The 26,115-nt window shown below is 49.6% G+C and overlaps 1 protein-coding gene across 2 annotated transcripts in view; it reads right to left on the bottom strand.

The window, feature by feature from the left end:
- ASPSCR1 (ASPSCR1 tether for SLC2A4, UBX domain containing) overlaps positions 1–26,115 on the bottom strand; it is a 96,947-nt gene that overhangs the window by 21,827 nt on the left and 49,005 nt on the right. For both annotated transcript variants that reach the window (XM_032764518.2, XM_075071943.1), the window contains exons 9-12: positions 21,997–22,078; positions 18,847–18,913; positions 14,416–14,478; positions 14,015–14,067 (exon numbers count right to left, since the gene is read on the bottom strand). In XM_032764518.2, coding sequence (XP_032620409.1) covers positions 14,015–14,067; positions 14,416–14,478; positions 18,847–18,913; positions 21,997–22,078 — 265 coding nt within the window. The remainder of the gene's footprint in view (positions 1–14,014; positions 14,068–14,415; positions 14,479–18,846; positions 18,914–21,996; positions 22,079–26,115) is intronic.

Below are 26,115 nucleotides of genomic sequence, written 5' to 3'. Positions count from 1 at the left end.
TGCAGATCTACCAGACTAAGGAGTTCACACCATCTTTGTTGGTCCATATACTCACCAGGCTTGATTCCCCTCATGATAAGTCCTCATTTGCACCTGTACAGAGTGTGTACAAAGTGCTCCCACTGGTGTAAGTGTTGGTTTCTGGTTGCTAGCATTTTACATCCTGAGAAAGATTTGGAGGTACATCTCTGTCCTGATACAACGTGACTCGATAGAACACAAATTTGAATATAACGCAGTAAAGCAGCACTCTGGGGGGGCAGGCTGTGCACTCTGGCAGATCAAAGCAAGTTCGATATAACATGGTTTCACCTATAACGCAGTAAGATTTTCTGGCTCCTGAAGACAGCAATCGAGGTAGAGATGTAGTCGTGGATAATCAGCTGAACATGCACTTCCAGTGCAATGCTGTGGCCAAAAGAGCTAACGTGATCCTGGGATGCATCAATAGGGGAATCTCAAGTAGGAGCAGAAAAAGACGGTTACTCACCTTTGTAACTGTTGTTCTTCGAGATGTGTTGCTCATATCCATTCCAATTAGGTGTGTGTGCTGCGCGTGCACGTTCGTCGGAAAACTTTTTACCCTAGCAACACTCGGGGGTTGGCTGGGCGCCCCCTGGAGTGGCGCCGCTATGGCACCGGATATATACCCCAGCCGACCCAGCCACCCTTCAGTTCCTTCTTGCCAGCTACTCCGACAGTGGGGAAGGAGGGCAGGTTTGGAATGGATATGAGCAACACATCTCGAAGAACAACAGTTACAAAGGTGAGTAACCATCTTTTCTTCTTCGAGTGATTGCTCATATCCATTCCAGTTAGGTGATTCCCAAGCCTTACCTAGGCGGAGGGGTCGGAGTGAGATGTGGCAGCGTGCAGAACCGCTAAGCCAAAGGCTGCATCATCTCTAGACTGTTGGACCAGAGCATAGTGCGAAGCAAAGGTGTGGACCGATGACCAGGTCGCTGCGCGGCATATCTCCTGGATAGGCACGTGGGCCAGGAAGGCGGCTGATGAAGCCTGAGCTCTGGTAGAATGCGCAGTGAGATGGCCCGAAGGGACATGAGCCAGGTCATAGCATGTGCATATGCACGCCGTTACCCAAGAGGAGATCCTCTGGGAGGAGACCAGTAGACCTTTCATCCATTCAGCGACTGCCACGAACAGCTGAGGGGATTTCCGGAAGGGCTTTGTCCGCTCGATATAAAAAGCGAGCACGCTATGGACATCTAAGGAGTGTAACTGCTGCTCCTGCCGAGAAGAGTGAGGCTTCGGAAAGAAGACCGGGAGGAAGATGTCCTGGTTGGTATGGAAGGCCGACACTACCTTAGGGGGGAACGCCGGATGAGGTCGCAACTGTACCTTGTCCTTGTGAAAAACAGTGTACGGCGGGTCCACCGTAAGTGCTCGAAGTTCGGAGACCCTTCTGGCCGATGTAATAGCCATTAGGAAGACTGTCTTCCATGACAGGTACAGGAGCGAGCAAGTCGCCAATGGCTCAAATGGCGGATGCATAAGTCTGCTTAGGACTAAGTTAAGGTCCCAGGTGGGGGCAGGGCGGCGTACTGAGGGGTAGAGGCGCTCCAGGCCCTTAAGGAACCTGGTGACTAAGGGGTGGGAAAACACGGAGTGGCCACTTTCTCCAGGATGGAATGTGGAGATAGCCGCCAAGTGCACTCTCAGAGAAGATATCGCCAGGCCCTGTTGCTTAAGAGACCAGAGATAATCCAGAACAACGGTAATCGAGGCCTCAGAAGGAGTAACGTTCCGCGTTGTACACCAGCAGGAGAAACGTTTCCACTTGGCCAGGTACGTGGACCGAGTGGAAGGCTTTCTGCTACTAAGGAGAATATGCTGTACTGGAGCGGAACAGCGTAATTCCGATGTGTTCAGCCATGCAGAAGCCACGCCGTGAGGGGAAGGGCCTGCAGGTCCGGGTGGCGAAGACTGCCGTGGTCCTGCGTTATGAGGTCTGGAAGGAGTGGCAGGGTAACTAGGCTGGCCATGGACAGGTCTAGCAGGGTGGTGTACCAGAGCTGTCTGGGCCACGCTGGCGCAATCAGAATTAGATGCGCTCTGTCCCTGCAGAGTTTTATTAGGACCTTGTGAACCAGAGGGAATGGTGGGAAGGCATAGAGCAGGTGGTGCCTCTACGACATGAGGAATGGCTCCATGATCGACCCCGGTGAAAGACCCTGGAAGGAGCAGAACGCTTGGCACGTCCTGTTCATGCGAGAGGCGAACAGGTCTATGAGGGGAAACCCCTACCTCTGGAAGATTGAATGAATAACGTCTGGTCTTATTGACCATTCGTGACAGAGGAAGGATCTGCTCAGCTGATCCGCCAGAGTGTTCCAAACCCCTGGAAGAAAGGACGCCACCAGGTCTATCGAGTGGGCTATGCAGAAGTCCCAGAGTCGAATAGTCTCTTGACACAGGGGAGAAGAGCGAGTCCCTCCCTGTTTGTTGATATAATACATGGGCGTTGTGTTGTCTGTAAACACTGAGACACAATGGCCCTGAAGATGCTGCTGGAACGCCTGACACGCGAGGCAGACTGCTCTCAGCTCCCGGATGTTTATGTGGAGCGTCAGCTCCTGCGATGACCAAAGGCCCTGTGTACGAAGGTGACCTAGGTGAGCCCCCCAACCGAGAGATGATGCATCTGTTGTTAGGGACAGTGAGGGCTGTGGCGGATGGAACGGTTGCCCTGCACACACCACGGAGGGAATTAGCCACCAGTTGAGGGAGCGTAAGGTGCTCGGGGGAACTGTCACCAGAACGACTATTGGGTCTCTGCCCGGACGGTAGACCGAATTGAGCCATGTCTGAAGGGGCCACAGGCGGAGCCTGGCATATTTGGTCACATAAGTACATGCAGCCATGTGGCCTAGTAGGCCGAGACACGTGCGAGCCAATGTGGTTGGCTGCAGGCCTCGAATGATCATCGCAATCGCCTGGAAACGTGGCTGAGGGAGGTAGGCCCTGGCTCGAGTGGAGTCCAGGGTTGCCCCTATGAAGTCCAGCCTTTGTGTGGGGACCAGGGTGGACTTTTCCGCATTGAGGAGCAGCCCCAACCGAGAGAATAGGTCCGTGATTATGCCCACATGCTGTCGGACCTGAGTCTGGAAAGTTTCCTTGATGAGCCAGTCATCCAGATACGGAAATACATGTATCTGCTGCCGGCAGAGGTAGGCAGCGACGACAGCCATGCACTTCATAAACACCCTTGGGGCTGTGGAGAGGCCAAAGGGGAGGACAGTAAATTGGAAGTGCTGGTGATTGGCCACAAAGCGGAGATACCTCCTGTGCGGAGGGAAGATGGCAATGTGGAAGTATGCGTCCTTCATGTCGAGGGCGGCATACCAGTCTCCAGGATCCAAGGACGAGATGATAGTCCCCAGGGAGACCATGCGGAACTTCAACTTGACCATAAACTTGTTGAGGCCTCGCAGGTCTAGGATAGGCCTGAGGCCTCCCTTGGACTTGGGAATCAGAAAGTAGCGGGAGTAAAACACCTTCCCCTTCTCGTCTGATGGTACCTCCTCTATTGCTCCTGCGGCGAGGAGAGACTGCACCTCTTGTAAGAGGACTTGCTCGTGAGAGGGGTCCCTGAAGAGGGACTGGGTTGGGGGGTGGGAAGGCGGGGATGAAACAAATTGGAGGTGGTATCCTTGTTTCACCATGCGTAGGACCCAGAGATCTGAGGTCAGCTGGGATCACGTCGGGAGGAAGTAGGAGAGATAGTTGGAGAAGGAGCCTGTCCTGAACCTGGTACGCCGTCCTCGTGCGCACCTTCAAAAGGTAGACTTAGGCCCTGGAGATGCCTTCGGGGGCCCGTGGTTTTGACCCCCTTGGGGCCCGGACTGGCGTCTGCAGCCACCCCGCCTGCACCTTCTACTGAAGTCTTGCCTGTGCCGGGGCAAAGTACGGGTGGTGGGGTTGAGGCCGAAAGGGTCTATGTTGGGTGACAGGGGTATGCATGCCCAACGAGCGCATGATGACCCTGTTGTCTTTTAAACTCTGCAACCTGGGGTCAGTCTTCTCAGAGAACAAACCCTTGCCATCAAAGGGCAAGTCCTGGATGGTATATTGGAGCTCGGGTGGCAGGTTGGAGACCTGGAGCCAGGAGATACACCTCATGGTGATACCTGAGGCTAGAGTTCTGGCTGCCGAGTCGGCCGCATCGAGAGAAGCTTAGAGGGAGGTTCTGGCCACTTTCTTCCCTTCTTCCAGGAATGCGGCAAATTCTTGGCGCGAGTCTGGGGGTAGGAGTTCTGTGAACCTACCCACCTCCGCCCAGGTGTTGTAGCTATAACGGCTCAGGAGAGCCTGCTGATTGGCCACCCGGAGCTACAGGGCACCTGCCGAATACACCTTGCGGCCCAATAGGTCCATCCGCCTAACCTCCTTAGATTTGGGGGCTGGTGCCTGTTGGCCATGGCGTTCCCTTTTGTTGACTGATTGGACAACTAATGAGGAGGGTCAACATACAGGTATTCATACCCCCGAAAGGGTACCATGTATTTCCTCTCAACTCCCTTTGCCATAGGGGGAATGGAGGCTGGGGACTGCCATAAGGTGTCGACAGTGGCCTGGATGGTCTTAATGAAGGGCAGAGCCACCCTAGTGGAGGTATCCGCCGACAGGACGCTCACGACGGGGTCCTTGACCTCCGGGACTTCCTCTACTGGGAGGTTAATGTTAAGCGCCACCCTTCTAAGGAGGTCCTGATGAGCTCTGAGGTCTATCAGCGGGGGCCCTGATAACAAGGTCCCTGCCATCGCCTCATCTGGAGAAGAAGAGGATGACACTCCGGGGATGAGAGGGTCCTGAATGGCCTCTTGCTCATGGGTCAGTTCCTGCTCTAGCGGTACCGGGGAGCCTGGCGGATGGATCATCTGCTCCTCTGTCCCGGCTGGAAGGGGACGGCTGATGGTGGCCTCAGGCGCCCAATGCTCTGAGGAAACGGAGCGGGTCTGGGCCAAAGGAGCACCCTGGGCCTGGTGGTACACCCAGGGTGTCCAAAAGGACCACTGTTGAGGTCCCGTGTCCTGAGTCCGGATGTCCTGGAAGACCCCGGTAAGCACCTCCGTATCACTGTCCTGGTCATAGTAACTGTCTGCGTGGGAGGACACCGACGTCTGCCTGGATGGCCATGGAGGAGCAGAGAAACCTTGGGCTGAGGCTCCGACGGACCTCGCTCCCCTCTTTAGCGGGGACCAGTGCCGGTATTCAGAATGGTATTGTGATCAAGACTGGGACCTGCGACCAGACCGGTGCCGGGAGGTTGACTGGGATCTCGAGTCCCTGTGACGTGAGCGGCTCCGGGAGGTACGGTGCCTGAGTCAGTGCCTGGAACTAGAGCGGTGCCGCGAATAGCAAGGTGGAGAGCGTGAGTCCGACTGGTGCCGCGAGTCTGACCGGTGCCATGTAGAGGAACGGTGCCGGGACTGCGAGAGGCATTGAGAGTGTCGCCTCGACTGGGAGTGTCGCCTCGACTGGGAGTGCCTGCGGGACCACGATCTTGAGCGGTGCTGGTCCACTGAGCCGACAGACGGTGGTCTGGTCAGGGTCGGCTTGCCCAGAGATTGGATTACCCGCACTGGCGGTGCCGGGGGTAGGGGCAGTGCCGCATCAGTGAGGGCGATCAAGTCTCTCGCCGCCGAAAACGCCTCTGGCGTGGATGGCATGGTGAGCTCTACCGCGGTAAGCGCCGGGGAGCTATCAGGCGCTGGACTCGACAGCCCCCGTGGGACCGGAATCGACGGTGCCAATTTCATCGGTGCCGCAGCGGGTATCGGCGCCGGGCGGTCCGATCTGGGCGCACTGTTTGGCTGTGGCATGGGCGGCGCCAAGGCAGCAGGAGTCTTAGCCTTTTTCGGCCTCGGGGAGGGGAAGCAACGTGGAGTCGACTTCAGTGCTGGTGGCGGCCGGTGCTGGGAGTCTTTAGGCGTACCGGTGTGATCAGGTGCCGTGGGAGTGCCTCTGCTCACCGACTGACCGGCGCTCGGTGCCGAAGGTGGTGGTGTCAAGGCCGCTTCCATGAGGAGCTGTTTTAGTCTGATGTCCCGCTCCTTTTTAGTTTACAGCTTGAAAGCCTTGCAAATCGAGCCCTTACCAGTTAAGTGCGATTCCCCGAGGCACTTCAAACAGGAATTGTGTGGGTCTCCTGTTGGCATCAGCCTGTGACAGGCCGAGCACGGTCTGAAACCTGGTGAGCTGGGCATGAGCTCCAGCACCGGGTGCGGGGAAGGGGCTACTCCCCGAACCCCGCTAACTAGTAACATCTAACTGTTAATTTAAAAACTTACAACTAAATCTATCTATATATATCTACAAGAACAACTATGTGTACGACAACAACGAGAAAAAAACTACGAGTAGCTAGGGAAGGTGGAGGTCAGCTAAGCCACACTCCACTGTTCTAACGACCGACACGGGCGGTAAGAAGGAACTGAAGGGTGGCCGGGTCGGCTGGGGTATATATCCGGTGCCATAGCGGCGCCACTCCAGGGGGCGCCCAGCCGACCCCCCGAGTATTGCTAAGGTAAAAAGTTTTCCGACGAACGTGCATGCGGCGTGCGCACACCTGACTGGAATGGATCTGAGCAAGCACTCGAAGAAGGTAATTTTACCTCTGTATTTGGCACTGATGTGACCACTGCTGGAATACTGTGTACAGTTTTGGTGCCCACAATTCAAGAATGATGTTGATAAATGTGAGAGGATTCAAAAAAGAGCCACAAGAATGACTGAAGAATTAGAGCTTAAATTCATACCTTTGTTAAGACACTACAAATCACAGACTGAATAGACACATTGAATCTATGACTAAGGCTAAGTTTTAGTCATGGGTATTTTTAGCAGAAGTCATTGACAGGTCACGGGCAATAAATAAAAGTTCACAGCCCTGTGACCTCTCCATGACTTTATAAATACCAATGACTAATCCTGGCTGCCCCTGGGGGGGCTCACTGTTGCTCGGGAGAGGGGCCAGGGGCCAGCTGCACAGGCCGCCGCCTGGGGCCACTCCAGCAGCAGCCAGTGTGAATGGCCCTGGGGCTGCTGCACAAGTCCCAGAAAGTCACGGTATCCATGACCTCTGTGACAGACTAACAGCCTTATCTATAATCCACTATCCACCTAGGAGCTCCGCTCACCAGCTGGTTCCTCTCTCTGACTGGAGGGCCGCTGACAGGACAATTCACCTCGAACGGTCCCTTGAAATGTGTGTGAACTACTTATGCTAAACAATCTGTTCCACATTGTATTTAGCTGTGACACCACTGAGACTGTCTATACTAGAACTTACTTCAGTATAACTTATGCCGCTTGGCATAGGCACCGACTCCATGGGTGCTTTGGGGCTGGAGCACCCACGGGAAATGCCCCCATCAACGCCTCTCCCTCCCCCCAGTGCCTCCTGCCCACCGGCAGGCCCCACCAGTCAGTGTCTCCCCCTCCCTCCCAGCACATCCCACCTGCCACGGATCTGCTGTTTCAAGGCATCAGGAGGTGCTGGGAAGGTGGGGGGAGGAGCGAGAGCACAGTGCGCTCAGGAAATGGGGTGGAACTGGGCGGGAAAAGGTAGGGAAGAGGCAGGGCAGGGGCGGAGCAGGGCTGGGAAGAAGCAGGGTGGGAGTGGGGCATTTGGGAAGGGGTGGAGTGGGGGCAGGGGGAGCACTGTGGCAAATCAGAAACTCAGCACCTATGTCGCTCAGCATGATCCCCTAAGCAACATAAGTTATACCGACTTAAGTGCCAGTGTAGACAGTGGTGTCCGCAGGACAGCTTCTCCTGCTGACAAAGCTACTGCCTCTTGTGGGAAGTGGAGTAATTAAGCAGACGGAAGAGATCTCTCCTGTCAGCTTAGGGCGTCTTCACCAGAAGCGCTACAGCAGCACAGCTGTGCTGCTAGGCCATGTCTACACAATCACTTAAGTCAGCAAAATTTGTGTCACTCAAGGGTATGAAAAAACCAACCCTGAGCGACGTAAGTTTTGCCTGGATAGGTCGTCGTGTGCACACAGCTTCTCCCACCATCCTAGCTACTGCCGCTCGTTGCTGTGGTTTTATTATGTGGATGGGAGAGCTCTCTCCCGTCGGCATAGAGCAGCTACATGAGCGATCTTACAGTGGCGGAGCTGCATTGGTACAGTTGTGCCGCTGTAAGGTCTCTAGTGTAGACATGGCCCCAGTGTAGATGGAACCTGAGTAAGTTTCCCAGACCTGAAGAAGAGCTCTATGTAACTTCAAAAGCTTGTCTCTCTCACCAACAGAAGTTGGTCTAATAAAAGATATCACACCAACTTTGTCTCTCTAATATCCTGGGACTGACATGGGTACAACACTGCACATGAAGAATTAGAAAAGATTCCTCACAGCGATAGACTCAAGGAGCTCAATATATTTAGCTTAACAAAAAGGAGGCCAAGGGGTGACTTGATTCAATCTGTACGTATCTACATGGGAAAGAATATATAATAGTGAGCTCTTTAGTCTGGCAGAGAAGGTGTAACATGATCTAATGGATAGAAGTCAAAGAAAAGGGTTACTTACCTTTCTGTAACTGTTGTTCTTCGAGATATGTTGCTCATATCTATTCCAGTTAGGTATGTGCTCACGCTGTGTGCACGGATGTCAAAAACTTCTTCCCTAGCACCTACCTGTCAGGCCGGCTGGGGAGCCCCCTGCAGTGGCACCGAAATGGCGATCCATATAAGCCCCTGCCGGCTCGACCCCCACTTCAGTTCCTTCTTGCCGGCTATTCCAACAGAGGGAAAGGTGGAGGGGAATGGAATAGATGTGAACAACACATCTCGAAAAACAACAGTTACAGAAAGGTAAGTAACCGTTTTTTTTTCGAGTGATTGCTCTTATCAATTTCAGTTAGGTGACTCCCAAGCCTTACCTCGGAGGTGGGGCTGGAGCCAACCCCAGGCTCCCGACGTGGGCTCCCCATCCCAGGGCAGATGCGTCTGTGACTAGGGTTAAGGTGGGTTAGGGGGAATGGAACAGGACCCCAGCACCCACCATCTGGGGGTCCAGCCACCACTGCAGGGCATAGAGGGGACCGTGTGCACTTTGGGACCATGAGGACCATTTCCAGGCCGTCACATCCCAGTCGATAGGCAGACATCAACCAAATCTGAAGCGGCTTGAGCCTTAGCCTGGCGTGTTGCACCACGTATGTAGAGGATGCCATGTGTCCCAGCAGCCTGAGCACTGCCTTACTGTGGTGGTGGGAAACTTGCACAGAGGCTGGTAATTATGCCTGCTATAGCCAGGCGCCATGCTTCCGGAAGGAAAGCCCTTGCTTGATTTGCATCCAGGACTGCACCTATAAACTCTATTGTTTGAGTTAGGGGCTAGGACAGACTTGGTGAGGTTTACCATGATACCCAAACAAGTGAACGTGTCCATGAGCAGGTGTATCTGAGACTGAACGTGATGGTGAGATCAGCCCCATATAAGCCAGTCATCTAGGTATGGGAAGAGGTGTACATGGTGTCGACAAAGAAAAGCAGCCACGAACACCATGCACTTGGTAAAGACGCGAGGGGTTGTGCACAAGCCAAACGGGACGGCTGTGAATTGATAGTGCATCTTGCCCACCAAGAAGTGGAGGAAATGTCTGTGAGATGGAATAATCAAAATGTGAAAGTACACATCTTTCATATCAAGGACAGCATACCAGTCTCCCGGATCCAGTGAAGGGATGACAGTAGCTAAGGAAACCATACGGAACTTCAGGTTGACAATGTACTTGTTGAGCTCCCTGAGGTCCAGAATAGGTCTTAGGCCTCCCTTTGCCTTGGGGACAAGGAAGTAGCGGGAGTAGAAACCCTTCCCTCTGAGCTCCTGAGGAACTTCCTCCACTGCCCCTAGGGCAAGGAGGGAATGAACCTCCTTGATGAGGCACTGCTCTTGAGAAGGGTCCCTGAAGGGGGACGGGGAAGGAGGGTAGGAGAGAATGGAAATGGATAGAATATCCCACCTGCACCATGCAAAGGACCCAACGGTCCGAGGTAATATGGGACTAGGCATGGTAGAAACAGGATAGACGATTTAGGAAGGGAAAACCGTCCAGGATAAGAACCAGTAGTCCGTCCTCCGGTGCACCTTCAAAATTGGCGCTTAGGGCCCAAGGGTGGCTTAGACTGTCCTTGACCTTGTCTAGAGGGAGGGTGAGACAGTCTACATCGAGAGTATCAACCTCTGCGATGAGAAGAGTCCTGCCTCGGTATAGGAGGAAAAGGACGTTGCTGGGTGGTCTGTGGCCTAAAGGGCTTTCCTGGGGTAGCCGGGGTATGCATATCCAAGGACTTAATGGTGTTTCTCATGTCCTTTAAGGTATGCAGGCAGGAGTCCATGTGATCTGCAAACAAGCCCTGAGCCCTCTGAATCCCGCCCGCGGTTCCAACGGCCGGGCTGGGGCTGGGATTTAAAGGGCTCAGAGCTCCCTGTGGCTGCAGGCAGCCCAGAGCCCTTTAAATCCCAGCCCCAGCCCAGCAAAGCTCGGGGTTCCCCATAGCGGCAGGAGCCCTGGGCCCTTTAATTTGCCCCTGAGCCCCGGAGGGCTCCCAGCCACCTCTTCAGCTGGGATCCCCTGGTTGATTTAAAAGCCCTGGGTCTCCTAGCCACAGCCAGTGCCCCAGGGCCTTTAAATCTTGAGAGGCCCCGCCTCTTCCGCTTGAGGCCACGCCCCCCTCAGGACTCCGGCAGTACAGGTAAGTCCTGTAAGTTACTTTCACCTCTGCCTGTCTCCAGCAGTGGCTAGTACCAGATGCTTCAGAGGAAGGTTCATAAAACACTGCAGGAGGCAGATGTTGAATAATTTGTTCTCCATTAATCCCTAATAGTTAGAGATTGGAGCATGAGATTTTATATCCTTTCCAAATTTTGTTAGCAACAGTTATAACAACTCTGGATATTGCTGTTATCTATATAAGCATCCAATCCCACTTTGAACCTTGCTAAATTCTGAGCCTCAACACCACCCCGTGGCAACAATTTCCACAGATTATTACCCAGTGTTAAAAATAGCATTTCTTTGTTTAAACTCAGGTTTGGATGTGTCACTTTTCAGTTGTGTGGTGTATCCCCCCTTTGGCCTCGTGTTAGGAGTCTTGGAAAACAGAAGCTCCTGCCCTACCTTCTGTAGACCATTCATACTGCAAGAGAAGGCCAAACTGGGAACTGGAGGAAGAAGCTGTAGGTGCAGAATGTGACCTATACACCAGAGGAGTTGAAAACGAAAAGGGAGGATGGCACAGATTGGGAGTTAGGATATGTCTACACTGAATATGTTCCAGTGCTGCAGCTGCACTGCTGCAGTGCCTCAGTGTACACTACGTATGCCAAAGGGAGGGGTTCTCCTGTACGTACAGGACTCCACCTTCCCAAGAGGCAGTAGTTGAAACACGCAGCGATGCTGATGTAACTTTCCAATGCAGACCAGCCCCTACAGAGGCAGGTGGGATCAAAAGGGGTTAGTTGGAGGCAGGGATAAAGGGAAATCAAAAACCAGAAGGGAAGGTGTCCCTTCTCCCCCTACCCACATCAGTGCAAATTATCTCCCATTACTTCCCATTTTCAGGAATTTACTCCAATCATGTCATTAGAAATTGAATCACAAGCCACGTCTAGACTACGCGCCGGATCGGTGCGTTAAAATCGATTGCTCGGGGATTGAAATATCGCGTCTGGTCTGGACGCGATATCTCGATCCCAGAACGTGCTTAGATCGATTCCGGAACTCCAGCTAGACGACCGGACTTCCGGATTCGACACAGCGAGCCGCGCGGATTGATCCCGCGCAGTGAAGACGGGTGAGTAAATCGATTTTAGATATTCGATTTCAGCTACGCTATTCTCGTAGCTGAAATTGCGTATCTAAAATTGATTTAATCTCGTAGCGTAGACCTGGCCACAGTTTCGTTTATTTTCCGGGAACTTCCCAGAGCTCCAAACAGAAATTCTTTCTCCCATTTCCCACAGTAGCAATTTGTGTAGAAATTTGAGACAACGTGTTGGGTGGCAGCTGTGGGCAAGTGGCACAAACTGGGGGGAAGCTGAGAGGAGTTGTCTTCACAATAAGTGGGAAAAATTCCCAGTTCAAAGGCATGAGGAGCTTTCCCTTGGCATTTCTGTTATTAATTAAAATGCATGAAATGGCTTTGAAGAGACAAAACACTAGGCTGGCTGTTTTCCACCAAGACAACATTGTGTGTGTCTCACACAGTGATTGTCCCATTCCTGCCTGGGACTGGGCTGACAGGCACACCAGCACATTCAGGCAAACGCCAGGCTCAGGTAGAGAGAGCAAGGTCAATACAGATGCAGCTACACTCAGGCAGTGTAGCTGGGTCCAGCAGAATTCCTGAGCCACTGACCAACCAGGGCTGTGATCAGTACCAGGAGACTCAGGAAGTTGAGCACACTTGAAACATTCCTTAGTTGGGGATCCTGGGCAAAGGTGTTGTGACAAGGAGAGGAGCTTGGCCGTTAGCAAATGTTGTAGAACCACCATCTTCGGGGCTAACTGTAGCTTTTGGTCAAGGGGATTCAGCAGGCTCCAGGCCCAGGAAGGGATCAGGCTGGGGGTGTGAACGTATGTGCTCATACTGTTTGTCTCCATGCATATTCAATAGCCTAGCAACAGCTGCACTTGTGTCTCCTCCACACGGCCTGGCTAGGAAGGTGTGGAATTTGGAAAGCTCCACTATAAACAACTTCAGAGGCACTCTAATCCCTTCCTAATTCAATATGTCGCCAGAAAAGCCCTCTCACATACACTCCGGAAGCAAAATCTCCCATTACATTCTGCCTGACTCCTCACCTTACAAATGATCTTTGGCATATCACTCTACAAATGACCACACTCTAGTCCTGAAGGGAAGTCCTGTCTATACACAGTGAAGTTGCCAGCAAAGTCAATGGTAGACTATTTCACCGTCTCTCTAGTAGTTAGTTCTTCACTCCAAAGGAGGCTCTGTACTGAGACTTCAGTTAGACCATGTTACCTGGCAAGTGCAAAAGCCTCCAGGCAGAGCCGTCCCTAGGGTTCAGCAAATAGGGGCGACCACCCTGGGCCCTGTGCTTTGGGGGGCCCTGCACTTCATGAGGAGGCAGGCAGGAAGGTGAGGTGGGAGGCAGCTGGGGGCAAGGAGGAGCCCCCCCATCAACCTCCCCATCCCTCCAGTAGGCCCTGCTGATCAGCATCTCCCCCTTCCTCTCAGCGCCTACCACCAATCAGCTGTTACACGGCATCTGAAGGTGCGGGGGGGGGGCGCAAGCGTGCAGCGCACTCAGGGGAGGGGGTGGAACTAGGTGGGGAGTGGGCATTGGGGGAAGGGGCAGGGCCTGAGCAGAGCCAGGAAAAGCACCCCCCAGCAGATAGAAACTCGCCGCTTATATCCTAGGACCTGCACCCCTCTAGGGACAGCCCTGCCTCCAGGAATTCCAGCCTGCTGGAAAATTCACAACACAGAAAGCAGATCCTCCACAAACACTCAAGTCCGCCTAAATCAACCTTCCCTAGCTCTGAAATCAACAGTAAGCCAAGAGAGACTACCTCCAGTGTCAGACCACTAGTCCCTCTATGTCCGGCCTTCAACCTCTTATAGTGGCATATAAGAAAAATGGTCTGTTTTGTCAAGTATTCCACCTTTTGCCACAATGGGTCAGATAACAAGTCAGTTAGCCCAGTAACTTGCCTCTTACAATTCTTCAAAGGAAGATTCTAGATAATCTCTTTAAGGCAAGGATGATGTCTCACACCTGACTAAAGAACCCAGGCATAACAACTTTTCATTAAACAGACACTGCATTTGCTGCACACAGAGGACCGCTTGATGAGGAGCTTATGCTCTGAAAACGTGAATCCATTGGCCACCGCTGAGCACAAATCTACAGAGGTTATAATATTATCCAGCCTCCCTTTAAAATTAGTACAGTGCCTGGTACAGTGGCGAGAAGGGAAGCAATTCAGACAGAGAGAAGTAGTACTCACCTGGAAGAGGGTTTCATTCTCATTACTCAAGATGGCTCTGGGAGGTGCAATAACTGAAGTTAAAGAACAAGTTACAGTCAGGAGAGCACATTAACCAGAACAAGCAGCATCTGGTTTGGGGGAGGACTGTTTCCACTCAAGGGAAAAACACACCCTTACTGTCCATACATGCTTCAACTCAAGTCCAGGCAAGAGTACGGTATGGCTACAAAAATTAGTCTGAGGTGAGCAGGTTACAACCCTTTGCACTCCTGAGCCATGTACAGGGGAGACAGTTCTACCTGGGCCAAGTATCAGGGTACCACCCCAGGGGATGGAGGGGAGACTGCTTTGTACCAGACCATCACTCCAGGGAAAGGCCTGCAAGGGAAGGAATGGGTACAAGAAACCACTGGACTCACACAGGTAAAATGGCAGCTCTGCATCTGCAAGGTGGCTTCTCACAAAGTCTCTCAAAATGCCAACTGTGAAGTGAAGGAGAAGAGAAGGGTTTGCAGGATGAGGGGGACAGTCCATATCTCACACAAGCCCACCAACACAGCCCGTATGTTGGGCAAGGGACACAGTCTGTTCCTCAAATACTCCCCCCTGCATGACAGCAGAGTCTGTATCTCAGGTACCTCTCTCTGGAACAAATATCACAGTTGTCACCACTATACCCCTCTCTGGAAAGAGGGAGCAGACCTCTTGATAGCAGCACAGGGTCCCAGCAAAGCAGACAGTGAGTAAATCAGTGCATCAGCCCTTGCTTCCAGCAAAAATCTCCTCCTCCTCCCATTTCTCCTTTTAGGCCATAAACCCCACTTGGATTTCCAAACATAGCTAGTCCTGATGGAGAGGGCACTCTACCTAGGTCTTGTATAGCCCACCTCACCATAGTACCTGAGCATTACCTGTCCATCAGGTCCTCCATTCACAGTATCACCTTGGCCCTATATTTTGGCTAAGGGATGGAGGGGAGGTCCTGTTGCTCTGAAAGGAGTCAATGAGCCTTACATTTACTGCTGCAGGCTCACAAGGAATCTTCTCAAACACTCCCAGGGTCACTCATTTACATGGAATATACAGCTGTGTTCACCAGTCACCTGTGACAGACTGACAATATCCTGAATGAACTTTATTGAACTAAATTAAACTTAAGTGAAGTAGGGTTATCACCTCTGAGGTACACTGTTTTGGAAATGCAAATGTTTATGTACAACTGAGATTGTAGGAACCTTCATTAGGAGGAAAACAAGATTAATGCAATCTATGAAAGGTATGTGGAAGTTCAAAGGTCTTTTTAGATCAATGTGCGTGAAGTGGATTTCCTAGGAAATATCTTGAGGTGAGAGGAATGCAAATTCTCCCATCCAAAGCCACCTTTTGAAGATATGCCCTGGGAAGAGACCCCCATTGTATACTAATTACCTCCTCCTGGAAACTCTAGATCAAAGATCCCTGATCTGTATCAGCTAGTCATTAGGGTGCCTGTTCGGAGCTGAAGCAATGATGAACTTGTAACCACAAGGAAACCCTAGGATGAGGTGTTGAAAGTCTGTTCTTGCCAGAGCCGATGCTAGAGTTGGGATCAACTCTAGTAAGCTTTGAGCATGTGTAGGTTCTTTTATTGTTTTTAATGTTTTCTCAGTAACGCTTCTTATCTTAAGACAAAAGTAGTCTTGTTTAGAAAGAGCTGTGTGGTAACTTATGTCCGCAGCAGTCACTCTGTTATCAGTCTCTGAAGAGAAAGCAAGGGGGTCTGTTTAGACTGACTGTCTTTGCTGGCAGTAACCCAGTGAAGGCAGGAAACTGCTCAGTCAGGATATACCCTGGTAAGAAGGGAATGAGGAGTTTCGTCTTCACCCAAGAAAGGCAACAGTTGGCAAGCCAGAAGCCTGAGACTGGGTGCCATTGCTGGACCACGGAGTAATATCTCCTGTGGCTACAGACCCCAGTTGCTACCTTCAAATGGAAACATCACTAGCTACACAAATGACTGAAGCTGCAGCTTCAACTAGATTGGGGATTTCTGGAACCTTTACTTATTCCTTTGGTTCTACTACATGGTATTGACTGGTTACCAAATTAACCCTTCTGTTATCAATCCTTCTACCCATCCCACCCCCAATGCCCTGAGAACAGGGTAGACAAAGTCCACACACCCCCTGACAAACAAGCTTTAAAAGTCTTGCACTAGATAGCCAGGAAGTCTGGATTTGCAGAGGGGGAACAGACACCTGAGACTCTGGTCACCAATTCTCAGGTCTAATGAGACAGCAGGTGTTTCCTGGGGCAACAGCAAGTAGTCTAGTTGGCAAGGCCACCTGTCTTCACCAAAGGAGAAGAATCTAAATTAGTAGCAAGGAGAGCAATTGGGTGCATACCCTGACATATTCCCTGCAAGAAACTCTAAACTCCCCACTATTCTGGCTCAGCTGAGGACATCTGCTTTTTTGTTTTGGGCTTTGGTAACTTCAGACACAACAGCTGAAGCAAGTCTTCCCTCTCACTCTGGCTGGACCAAGTCTCAACTCTAATGGAACAACATCATGTAGTATGGCAAGAATAGTATGACCTCAGTTGGGACACCATGAAGCAGTCCTGATAATAAGTCCTCTTCCTTTGCAGGTCTGCGTACGGTGAATGTCTCCAAGCCTCTCTTTACACAATTCACTGAAGCAACATGAACAGACTGCACTAGCTCCTTATAGAATCATAGAACTGTAGGACTGGAAGGAACCTCAAGAGGCCAACTTATTCAGTGGTTCTCGACTGGGGGTACACAGAGGTCTTCCAGGGGATACATCAACTCATCTAGATATTTGCCTAGTTTTACAACAGGTTACGTAAAAAGCACTAGCGAAGTCAGTACATAGTAAAATTTCATACAGACAAAGACTTGTTTGTACTGCTCTATATGGAATGAAATTTTAGTACAATATTTATATTCCAATTGATTTATTTTATAATGATATGGTACAAAAGAGAAAGTCAGCAATTTTCAGTAATAGTGGGCTGTGACACTTTTGTATTTTTGTGTCTGATTTTGGAAGCAAGTAGTTTTTAACGAAGGTGAAACTTGAGGTACGCGAGACAAATCAGACTCCTGAAAGGGGTAGACTAGTCTGGAAAGGTTGAGAGCCACTGATCTAGTCCAGTCCCCTGCACTCATAGCACGGCTAAGTATTATCTAGACCAGGGGTGGGCAAACTGTGGCCCACAGGCTGCATCCAGCCCATCAGACATTTTAATCTAGCCCTCGAGCTCCTGCTGGGGAGCAGTGTTTGGGGATTTCCCCGCTCTGGTGCTCCAGCCAGGAAGCGGGGTCAGGAGCTTGCCCCACTCTGCAAGTGCCGTGGCTCTGCACGGCTCCTGGAAGCAGCGGCATGTTCCCCTCTCTGGCTCCAATAGGAGCTGCAGGGGTGGCGCCTGCCAATGGGGCAGTGCCGCCTAGCCATGCCTCCACATAGGAGTCAGAGGGGGGACATGCCGCTGCTTCCAGGAGCTGCTTGAGATAAGCGCCACCTGGAGTGGGCACCCCTGACCTCCTCCTGCACTCCAACCCCGACTCAGCCCTGATCCCCCTCCCACTCTCCGAATCCCTTAGTTCCAGCCTGGAGCACCCTCCTGCACCCCAAATCCCTCATCCCCAGCTGGAGCCTTCCCCGCCCCCCTGCCCCAGCCTGGAGCCCCCAGAACTGGACACAATGTCCAACCTAAATCGCCCCTTCTGCAATTTAAACCCATTGCTTCTTATCCTATCCTCAGAGGTTAAGGACAATAATTTTTTGCCCTCCTCCTCTGTGTAACAAGCTTTTATGTACTTGAAAACTGTTAAGTATCAGAGGGGTAGCCGTGTTAGTCTGGATCTGTAAAAGCAGCAAGAGTCCTTACGTCTGTTAGTCTATAAAGTGCCACAGGACTCTTTATTGCTTGAAAATTGCTGTGTTCCCTCTCAGTCTATTCTTCTCGAGACTAAACAAACCCATTTTTTTTTTCAATTTGCCCTCAGAGGTCATGTTTTCTACACCTTTAATCATTTTTGCTGCTCTTCTCTGGACTTTCTCCAATTTGTCGACATCTTTTCTGAAATGTGGCACCCAGAACTCGACACAATACTCCAGTTGAGGCCTAATCAGCACAGAGTAAAATCAAAGAATTCCTTCTCGTGTCTGTGTCTTGCTTACAACATTCCTGCTAATACATCCCAGAATGATGTTTGCTTTTTTTGCTAAGTGTTACACTGCTGACTCATTTAGCTTGTGATCCACTATGGCCCCCAGATCCCGTTCCTCAGTACTCCTTCCTAGGCAGTCATTTCCCGTTTTGTATGTGTGCAACTGATTGTTCCTTCCTAAGTGGAGTACTCCGCATTTTTTCTTATTGAATGTCATCCTATTTTCTTCAGACCATTTCTCCAGATCATTTTGAATTTTAATCCTATCCTCCAAAGCACTTGCAGCCCTTCCCAGCTTGATATTGTCTGCATACTTTATAAGTGTACTCTCTATGCCATTATCTAAATCACTGATGAAGATATTGATCAGAACTGGACCCAGAACTGATCACTGCAGGACCCCACTTGATTATGCCTTTCCAGCTTTGACTGCAAACCACCAATAACCGTTCTTTGGGAACAGTTTTCCAACCAGTTATGCACCCATCTTTGAAAGAATGCCCACTCAGGTGGGTGGAGATGTGACAGTGCAAGCAGCTTCTTCAGAGCTGCATTACTCCCCCCCCGCAGTGCAGAGATGCCCGGTGCCCGCCTCCCGTAACACTACTTCACAGTTGTAAGTGGCACTGAACGCTAGACATCACCAGTGAGACAGAAGCAGGGATGCTCTTACCAGTTTCACTAGGGCGGAAGAACCCTTGCAGAACATGACGGTCTGGGAATTGGACTCGAAGCACGACCTAGTCAGAAACAAAGCTGCATCAGCTGAAACATTCACTCTTAAAGAGTAGGAGCGCATTTGCTAAAGCCAGGGCTCAGTAGAGGCCAAGTTACCTCCTCCTCACAAGAGGCTCATATAGGATTGACTCTCTTCTGAGAGGCTGCACACAAGAACGTCACCTATTATTTGTATTGTGGTGGCACCCTGAGACCCCAAATGGGATGCGGGCCGCACATACACACAAGAAGAAGTGACAGCCCCTCCTCAAAGATCTTGCCATTTAATTTGGAACAAGATGCTACAGAAGCGTAACAGTCAGCAGAGAGAAGTGCAGGGAGAGGATGAGGGGAACAGAGGGAAGCTCACATGACGTCACAGGCTGCTATATGCACCACTTGATGCTTCCAAGCCATTTTAAAATAAAGGAAGACCATAAAAACGGCCATACTGGGTCACACCAATGGTCCGTCTAGCCCAGTATCCTGTCTTCCGAGAGTGGCCAATGCCAGGTGCCCCAGAGTGGAAGAACAGATCAAGGCAATTATCAAGTGATTCAGCCCGTCATCCAGTCCCAGCATCTGGCAGTCAAAGATCTAGGTGTACACACAGAGCATGAGGCTGCATCCCTGACCATCTTCACTAAATAGCCATTGATGGACCTGTCCTCCATGAACTCACCTAGCTTTTTTTTTTTTTTTTTTTAATGCATTTATAATTTTGGCCTTCACAACATGCTCTGGCAACAAGTGCCATGGGTTGACTGTGTGTTGTGTGAAGAAGTACTTCCTTTGTTTGTTTTAAACCTGCTGCCTATTAATTTCATTGGGTGACCCCTGAACCTTGTGTTATAGGAAGGGATGAACAACACATCCTTATTCACTTTCTCCACACCAGTCATGAATAGAGCTCTATTATATCCTCCTTTAGTCGTCTCTTTTCCAAGCTGAACAGTCCCAGTCTTTTTAATCTCTCCTCATATGGAAGCAGTTTCATACCCATAATCATTTTTGTTGTCCTTCTCTGTACCCTTTCAAATTCCAGTACATCTTTTTTGAGATGAAGTGACCAGAACTGCATGCAATATTCATGGCATGGGTGTACCATGGATTTAATAGCGGGATAATGACATTTTCTGTCTTATTATCATCTATCCCATTCCTTATGGTTCCCAACATTGTTAGCTTTTTTGACTGCCACTGCATATTGATCAGATGTTTTCAGAGAACTATCTACAGTGACTCCAAGATCTTTCTTGAGTGGTGACAGCTAATTCAGACCCCATCCTTTTATATGTATAGTTGGGATTGTGTTTTCCAACATGCATTACTTCCCATTTATCAACACTGAATTTTATCTGCCATTTTGTTGCCCAGTCACGCTGTTTTGTGAGATCCGTTGGTAACTTTGCAGTCAGCTTTGGATTTAACTGTCTTGTGTAATTTTGTATTGAATAAAATTAATTCTCTCTGCTACTGAATGGAGCCATTATGGGCAGATGATTTCACATGCACATCAACGTAGACGTAAGCTATGTCAGACACTTAGGCCTTGTTTACACTGCAGAGTTTTGTCAACGGAAGTTATGCCGATATACAGCCACCACTGTAATTAAACCGCTGTTGTATGTCCACACTATGCTCCTTGTGTCAGTGGAGCACACCCACAATAGCAGCTCTTGTACTGACAAAGAACAGTGCACTGAGGGTAACTATCGCACTGTGTAACTGGCCACAGGGTGCTTTGGGAAGGGTCTGCAATGCCTTATGGGATCAGGTACAGGATCACATAATGAAGGTTTTTCAATGCCATCATTCATGGGCATCCTATTAGATTGCCAGCTGCTTTCAACTTCCCTGGCAACTTGCACCCCAGCCGTCTGTCAGAAAGCATGGATCCTGCACTGTGTTCAGTATTCTGCTGTGCATTATGAACACAAGGCTGAAAAAGAAACCCAACGGGCTATTTGGGTGGGGGATGCCTTGAAGGAGCATTTTAACACTGAGCCACAGTAACGTATGTTGCTGTAGCGTGCTGAGCTTGGCATTGTTTGCTTGCGCCACGCTAGGACCCTTGTTTTGATTGCTGTGTGCGCCCAAAAAGTAACACATTGTAAATCATGTTTTAAAGTAGCACTTGGTAATATGAATGAACTGACATTGCTGCACACTAACACAAGAAGCCCACAGAGGTAGATAGGTAGGTGTGTAAGTGAGAGAGAGGGACAGATGGACAGACAGTTGGAAGAGAGTGAGTGTCTTGGCACGCTGTCTCTAAGTTCAGACAGCAGCTGGAAGCAACCAATCCTGAGGCAGAAGCTGGTGGGCAGAGACAGCTGGTGCCCCCGTCCTCTCACCCCAGCTCAGCAGAGACCAGGGAGCGGAGGGGGACACCCTGACACCATCCCCCTCCTCACTCCCTGGCTCTGCACAGCACAAGTCTCGCCCCACTCCCCAGCAGCAGCCCACCTGCCCTGCCTGCTGATGCATGCCAGGAAGAGCAGGATTCTACGTTAAAAGTTTTGATTTGGTGATTCCCTCTGAGTTCACCCACAGCCTCCTCTGCCCACAGACCCAGGAGACCTACTCCCTTCCCCAGTAGTCCAGGCAGGAGTGCATTTCCTGCCAGGAGCCGCATGCTCAGCTGGACAGTAGCTATACGAGCTCTCCACGCTGAGCAGTGTCAAAACTACCTGGGGCTTTGAAAGAGGAGGGGCGCGTGTCTGGGTGGCTGGATGCAGGGCAGCGGAGTTCAAAACAGTAAGCAAAGTGGTCATGGTGGGAGGCCAGTTACAGTGACATAATGAACACAGTGTCTACACTGACACTTTGTTGATCTATCTTTGCCGCAAAAATCTCTGCCCTCTTCTCAAGGTGGTTTCATTTTGTCGGCAAAACAGAAGAGTTTTGTCAGCGGAAGAAGCATTATAGTGTGTACACCTCCACTGTTTTGTAGACAAAACTGTGTAGTGTACAAGACCTTAGAAACGCTCCTCTAAGAGTAGCTGCAAGTGCTTAGGATCCTGGTGGTCACAGTTTAGGCCCTGAAGCTATTTGACAACTAAATTTACACTCAGCCAGAAAGAGGAGAAGGAATAAAGGCTACCTTTGGGTAGCGCTCTAACTTCTCCTTCATCTGAGCTTCTCTCAAAGATTTTGTCATGAAGGGAGCTTCTTCCAGACGTTTCCTAAATAGGGTGAGAAGGAGACAGACAATCTGTTAGTTCTACCACTAAGATTCATCTTGTTAACGTAAATGTAAGGCCAAAACAGCCAACTGCTGCTCGATGTATCCCCCACTCCCATCTCCATGCCAGCTGTCCTCATATCCCAGTCCCTTCAGCACACCTTCCTCCCCACCATCAGTAAACCCAGAACTGCACCATCACGGCTACCCTAAAAGCCCAAACCCATGTCCCTCCACATTCTCTCCTTCCCCATAAGGCTCCGCTCCACTCTCTGTGCGTGACCACCACCACTTGGCAACACTATTCTGAACAGTGACCAGATAGCAACTGTGAAAAAACAGGACAGAGGTGGGGGATAATAGATGCCTATATAAGAAAGTCCCAAAAAACGGAATTGTCCTTTTAAAAACAGGACATCTGGTAACCCTAATTCTGAACCAACTCCTGAATCTGTCCATAATATTATCTTGGAACTCCTTTTTGCTTCTAGATATACGAGATCTCAGAACAGTTTGAATATCTGTGCCAGTACAGGTTTCATCTTAAGCAGACTTCATGTATTCTCTGCCATTTCTCCTTTAAGCAGAACAGGACTCCAGAGTCTCAGCTTCATTAAAACAAAAAAAACAAAAAAAAAAACAAAAAAAAAAATCCTTCTAGCTCTTATGGTTGTGAAGAAAACCTTGAGACCATAACCCAGCTGACACAATGATGCCTGCCTGACTTTGAAGATGGCCTGAATCAATAACTCAGACAAGTGTAAACGTCTCTCTTCACCTCAGTCATGGGGTAATAATGTGAAACATCAAAGTGACAATTTCACCCAAGACTATGAACCATTTCACAGTGGATGACTGTAGCAGAATCGTTCTGCTAATGTGCTTATCCCTCAATCCCAAATTGCCACCCACACATCCCCAAATGCAAAAGAATAAATGACCCCTTTCCAGGTCTCCCCCATAATGATGATGCTGTTAATTCCATAACAATACAAAAATATATAACATATTGAAAACTGGAGATGTGGAGGCAGCATAAAATCAGTTGAACTTCTTATCAAATTAATTCTGTACTGATTAAATGGAAAAGAAGCTGCTGCATAATTCCCAGCCTGCCAATGAATCTTAGGATCTTGCCACAGAAGTTAGGTCCACCATGCTGCCATCTTCAGTCTATGGCCGTAGGAACAAGAGCAGCAGGATCACACTATTCACACACAAAAAACGAGTTAACATGAAGTTAAGACTGGAGGCACTCAAAATTGCCCTGTGTTCATCCTGCCCTGCCCAAGCAGGAGTTTAGCTCCCAGAATGTAAATCATAGAACAATCATAAAATCATAGAACGGAAGGGATCTCAAGAGGTCATATAGTCCAGTCCCCTGCACTCGCGGCAAGACTAATCTAGACCATCCCTGACAGGTGTTTGTCCAACCTGCTCTTAAAAATCCTCAATGATGGAGATTCCACAATCTTTCTAGGCAATTTATTCCAGCGCTAAACAACCCCGACAGTTAGGAAGTTTTTCATAATGTCCAGCCTAAACCTCCCTTGCTCTAATTTAACCCCAAATGTCAAACCAAGAAATGCAGAGTTAAGGCAATACTTCCGATACAACAACTATACCACTTGAACTCTGCTCAATGAGTCCCCTCAAGGAGATCAGCGTAGCTTACTTCTGCCAACCAACAGCAAGTACTTCCCAGACCAATGGTCCTGAACAGAGCACAGTAAGAGTCTGTTCAACTGTATGAATAGGAATGCAGGGCACAGAGAAAATGGCACATTTGGTTAGGAAGGGGTAACTGCATTTCCTAATTTCCCAACATTTGAGTTCTGGGAATTACACTCTCTCATTCTGAAAAAATCACAAAGGGCACACAGTAGTGCCAGCTCCTGCACTCTTAACTCCTCATAAACAACATTTTTTGCATGTGAATTTTTCTTGGTTTTTGAGAAAGTGGGGGAAGTGAGGAGGTATGATTCAAGGGCAAATGTGGGTAGAACAAAGTGCTGTGGAGAGTTTTCACGGCACTTTTCAGGTATCAACCAGAGGTACCACTAGGCAGTAAAGGAAGCCCTACCAGGGCCCAGCAGAAGCATATCTGGCATTACATGAACTCCAGGGCATTAAGTGATACAATATTTATGTGGACAACTAGTCACAGTTTTAGTCTGGATCCATAAAAGCCCAGGTTTACAAACTAAATACAGAAGTCAGGCATGCAGGGAATTCAGAGTCATTAGGACTGCAGATCAGCAACAGACTAAACCACCAGCAGGGCTGGTGGATGGGTTGCTCAGATTTCTCATTAACTGAGCTCTTCCTTGCGGAGCCCAAACTGGCCCTCTAGCGCAAGTCTGTTGACCCAGGCTGGGAGGCTCAATTCCATGGGCTGAATAGACATACCCCAAGTGGTATGCCAATTTTCAGGCCAATCCATAGAACCCTGGACAGATACAAATGTATATCCATGGATGCGGATATCCGCAGATGTAAACTAGTACACATGGAACCACAGGGCTTTCCCAGGAACTGCAGCGGCAGAAGGAGAACATGGGGCTGCCACTCCCAGGAGCCAGCATCCCACATCGGCTGCTCCTCTGGCTGTACCATCCTCAGCCATGCCCACTGGGGCGGGCATCAGGCTCACCAGCAGCTGTCCCTGGTCGCACTCGTGTTCAAGCGGCATGCACACCCCCAGACAGGAGACGCAGACAGCTACGTGGAAGGGCTGGGGGCACTACAGCCACACCAGAGGAGCTGCTGGCAGAGGGAGCTGGATCCTGGGAGTGGTGGCCCCACATTCTGCTCCTTTCGCCACTGCAGTTCCTGGAAAAGGCCTGAGATTCTGCAGATACCAATTTATATCTGTGGATAGCCATATCGGTGGATATAAATTTGTATCCACGCAGGGCTCTACCAATCTGAATATCCATGTGGATTTTAGAGCCCTTTGAGCAGTTCTAAGCAGAAAGCTCTGATCAACCCTAACTATGATGTTACATGGGCTGCTCCATATTTAAAGGAAGATTATGACTCACTAAACACTGAATTCAGAGCATTAATTTACCAAGAAGGCAAAGGGTTTATCTTAACTGAATACTTGTTACAAAATAGGATTAAGAGTTCAGAAATTTTCCTATGTAGGTCCCCAACTTTTAAGAGAATCTGTTCAGGAGCTGTAATCCTTTTTATCTGTAAAAAGTTCGGTATTTCTTCCTTCCCTTTGGGCATCCCCCAGGTGTGGAGCTATGGGTCATCACATCCTGGTTTGGAGTTTATAATTTGATTTTCACCTTCTGTCATGTCTCAAAATTGATTTATTCCAGCTGGTAACACAAGGCAATTCTGTCATCAAAATTAGAGTGATTTGCTTATTGGCTGCAGTCTGAATCCAAAGTCTATGGGAGTCATTTCACTGACTTTAATGGGAGTTGGATCAGGCCTGTGTCAACATGCGACAAACAAATGTACGGATAAGTTAGAACTTTCATGCTTGTTTAGTTACCAGCAATTGATGTAATGTCAGATCAGAGCATATGCACCGGGGCAGTATGAAATGTTTCAGCTCTCATTGTTATAGGCCCCTGGCATATGAATGCACATCCATCTTTAAAAGCAGCAATTATTTGTGGTGGGGAAGGGGAAATCAAGTAGGTTTGGGATAACTGGCTGAAGTTTACTTAATAGGTATGACAAGATATGCAATAATTTTAAATCCTGTCCCAATGTGGGCACTGTGTGCCTTCCAGTCAGTTTATTTACTTGAGGTTTGTCTATGATGCTCATCACCACAGTATCTAAACACATCACACACACTGAAGAATTAATCCTCAACACCCTTGTGAGGTAGGGAAAAATTACCCTCCCTTAAGAGATTCATAGACTCTAGGACTGGAAGGGACCTCAAGAGGTCATCGAGTCCAGTCCCCTGCCCTCATGGCAGGACCAAATACTGTCTAGACCATCCTTGATAGACATTTATCTAACCTACTCTTCAATATCTCCAGAGATGGAGATTCCACAACCTCCCTA

This window comes from Chelonoidis abingdonii, chromosome 13, assembly GCF_003597395.2.
Source record: "Chelonoidis abingdonii isolate Lonesome George chromosome 13, CheloAbing_2.0, whole genome shotgun sequence".
NCBI classification, from domain to species: Eukaryota; Metazoa; Chordata; order Testudines; family Testudinidae; genus Chelonoidis; species Chelonoidis abingdonii.
The sequence above is the reverse complement of the archived record's forward strand: the minus strand, read 5'-3'. Positions and strand labels throughout refer to the sequence as shown.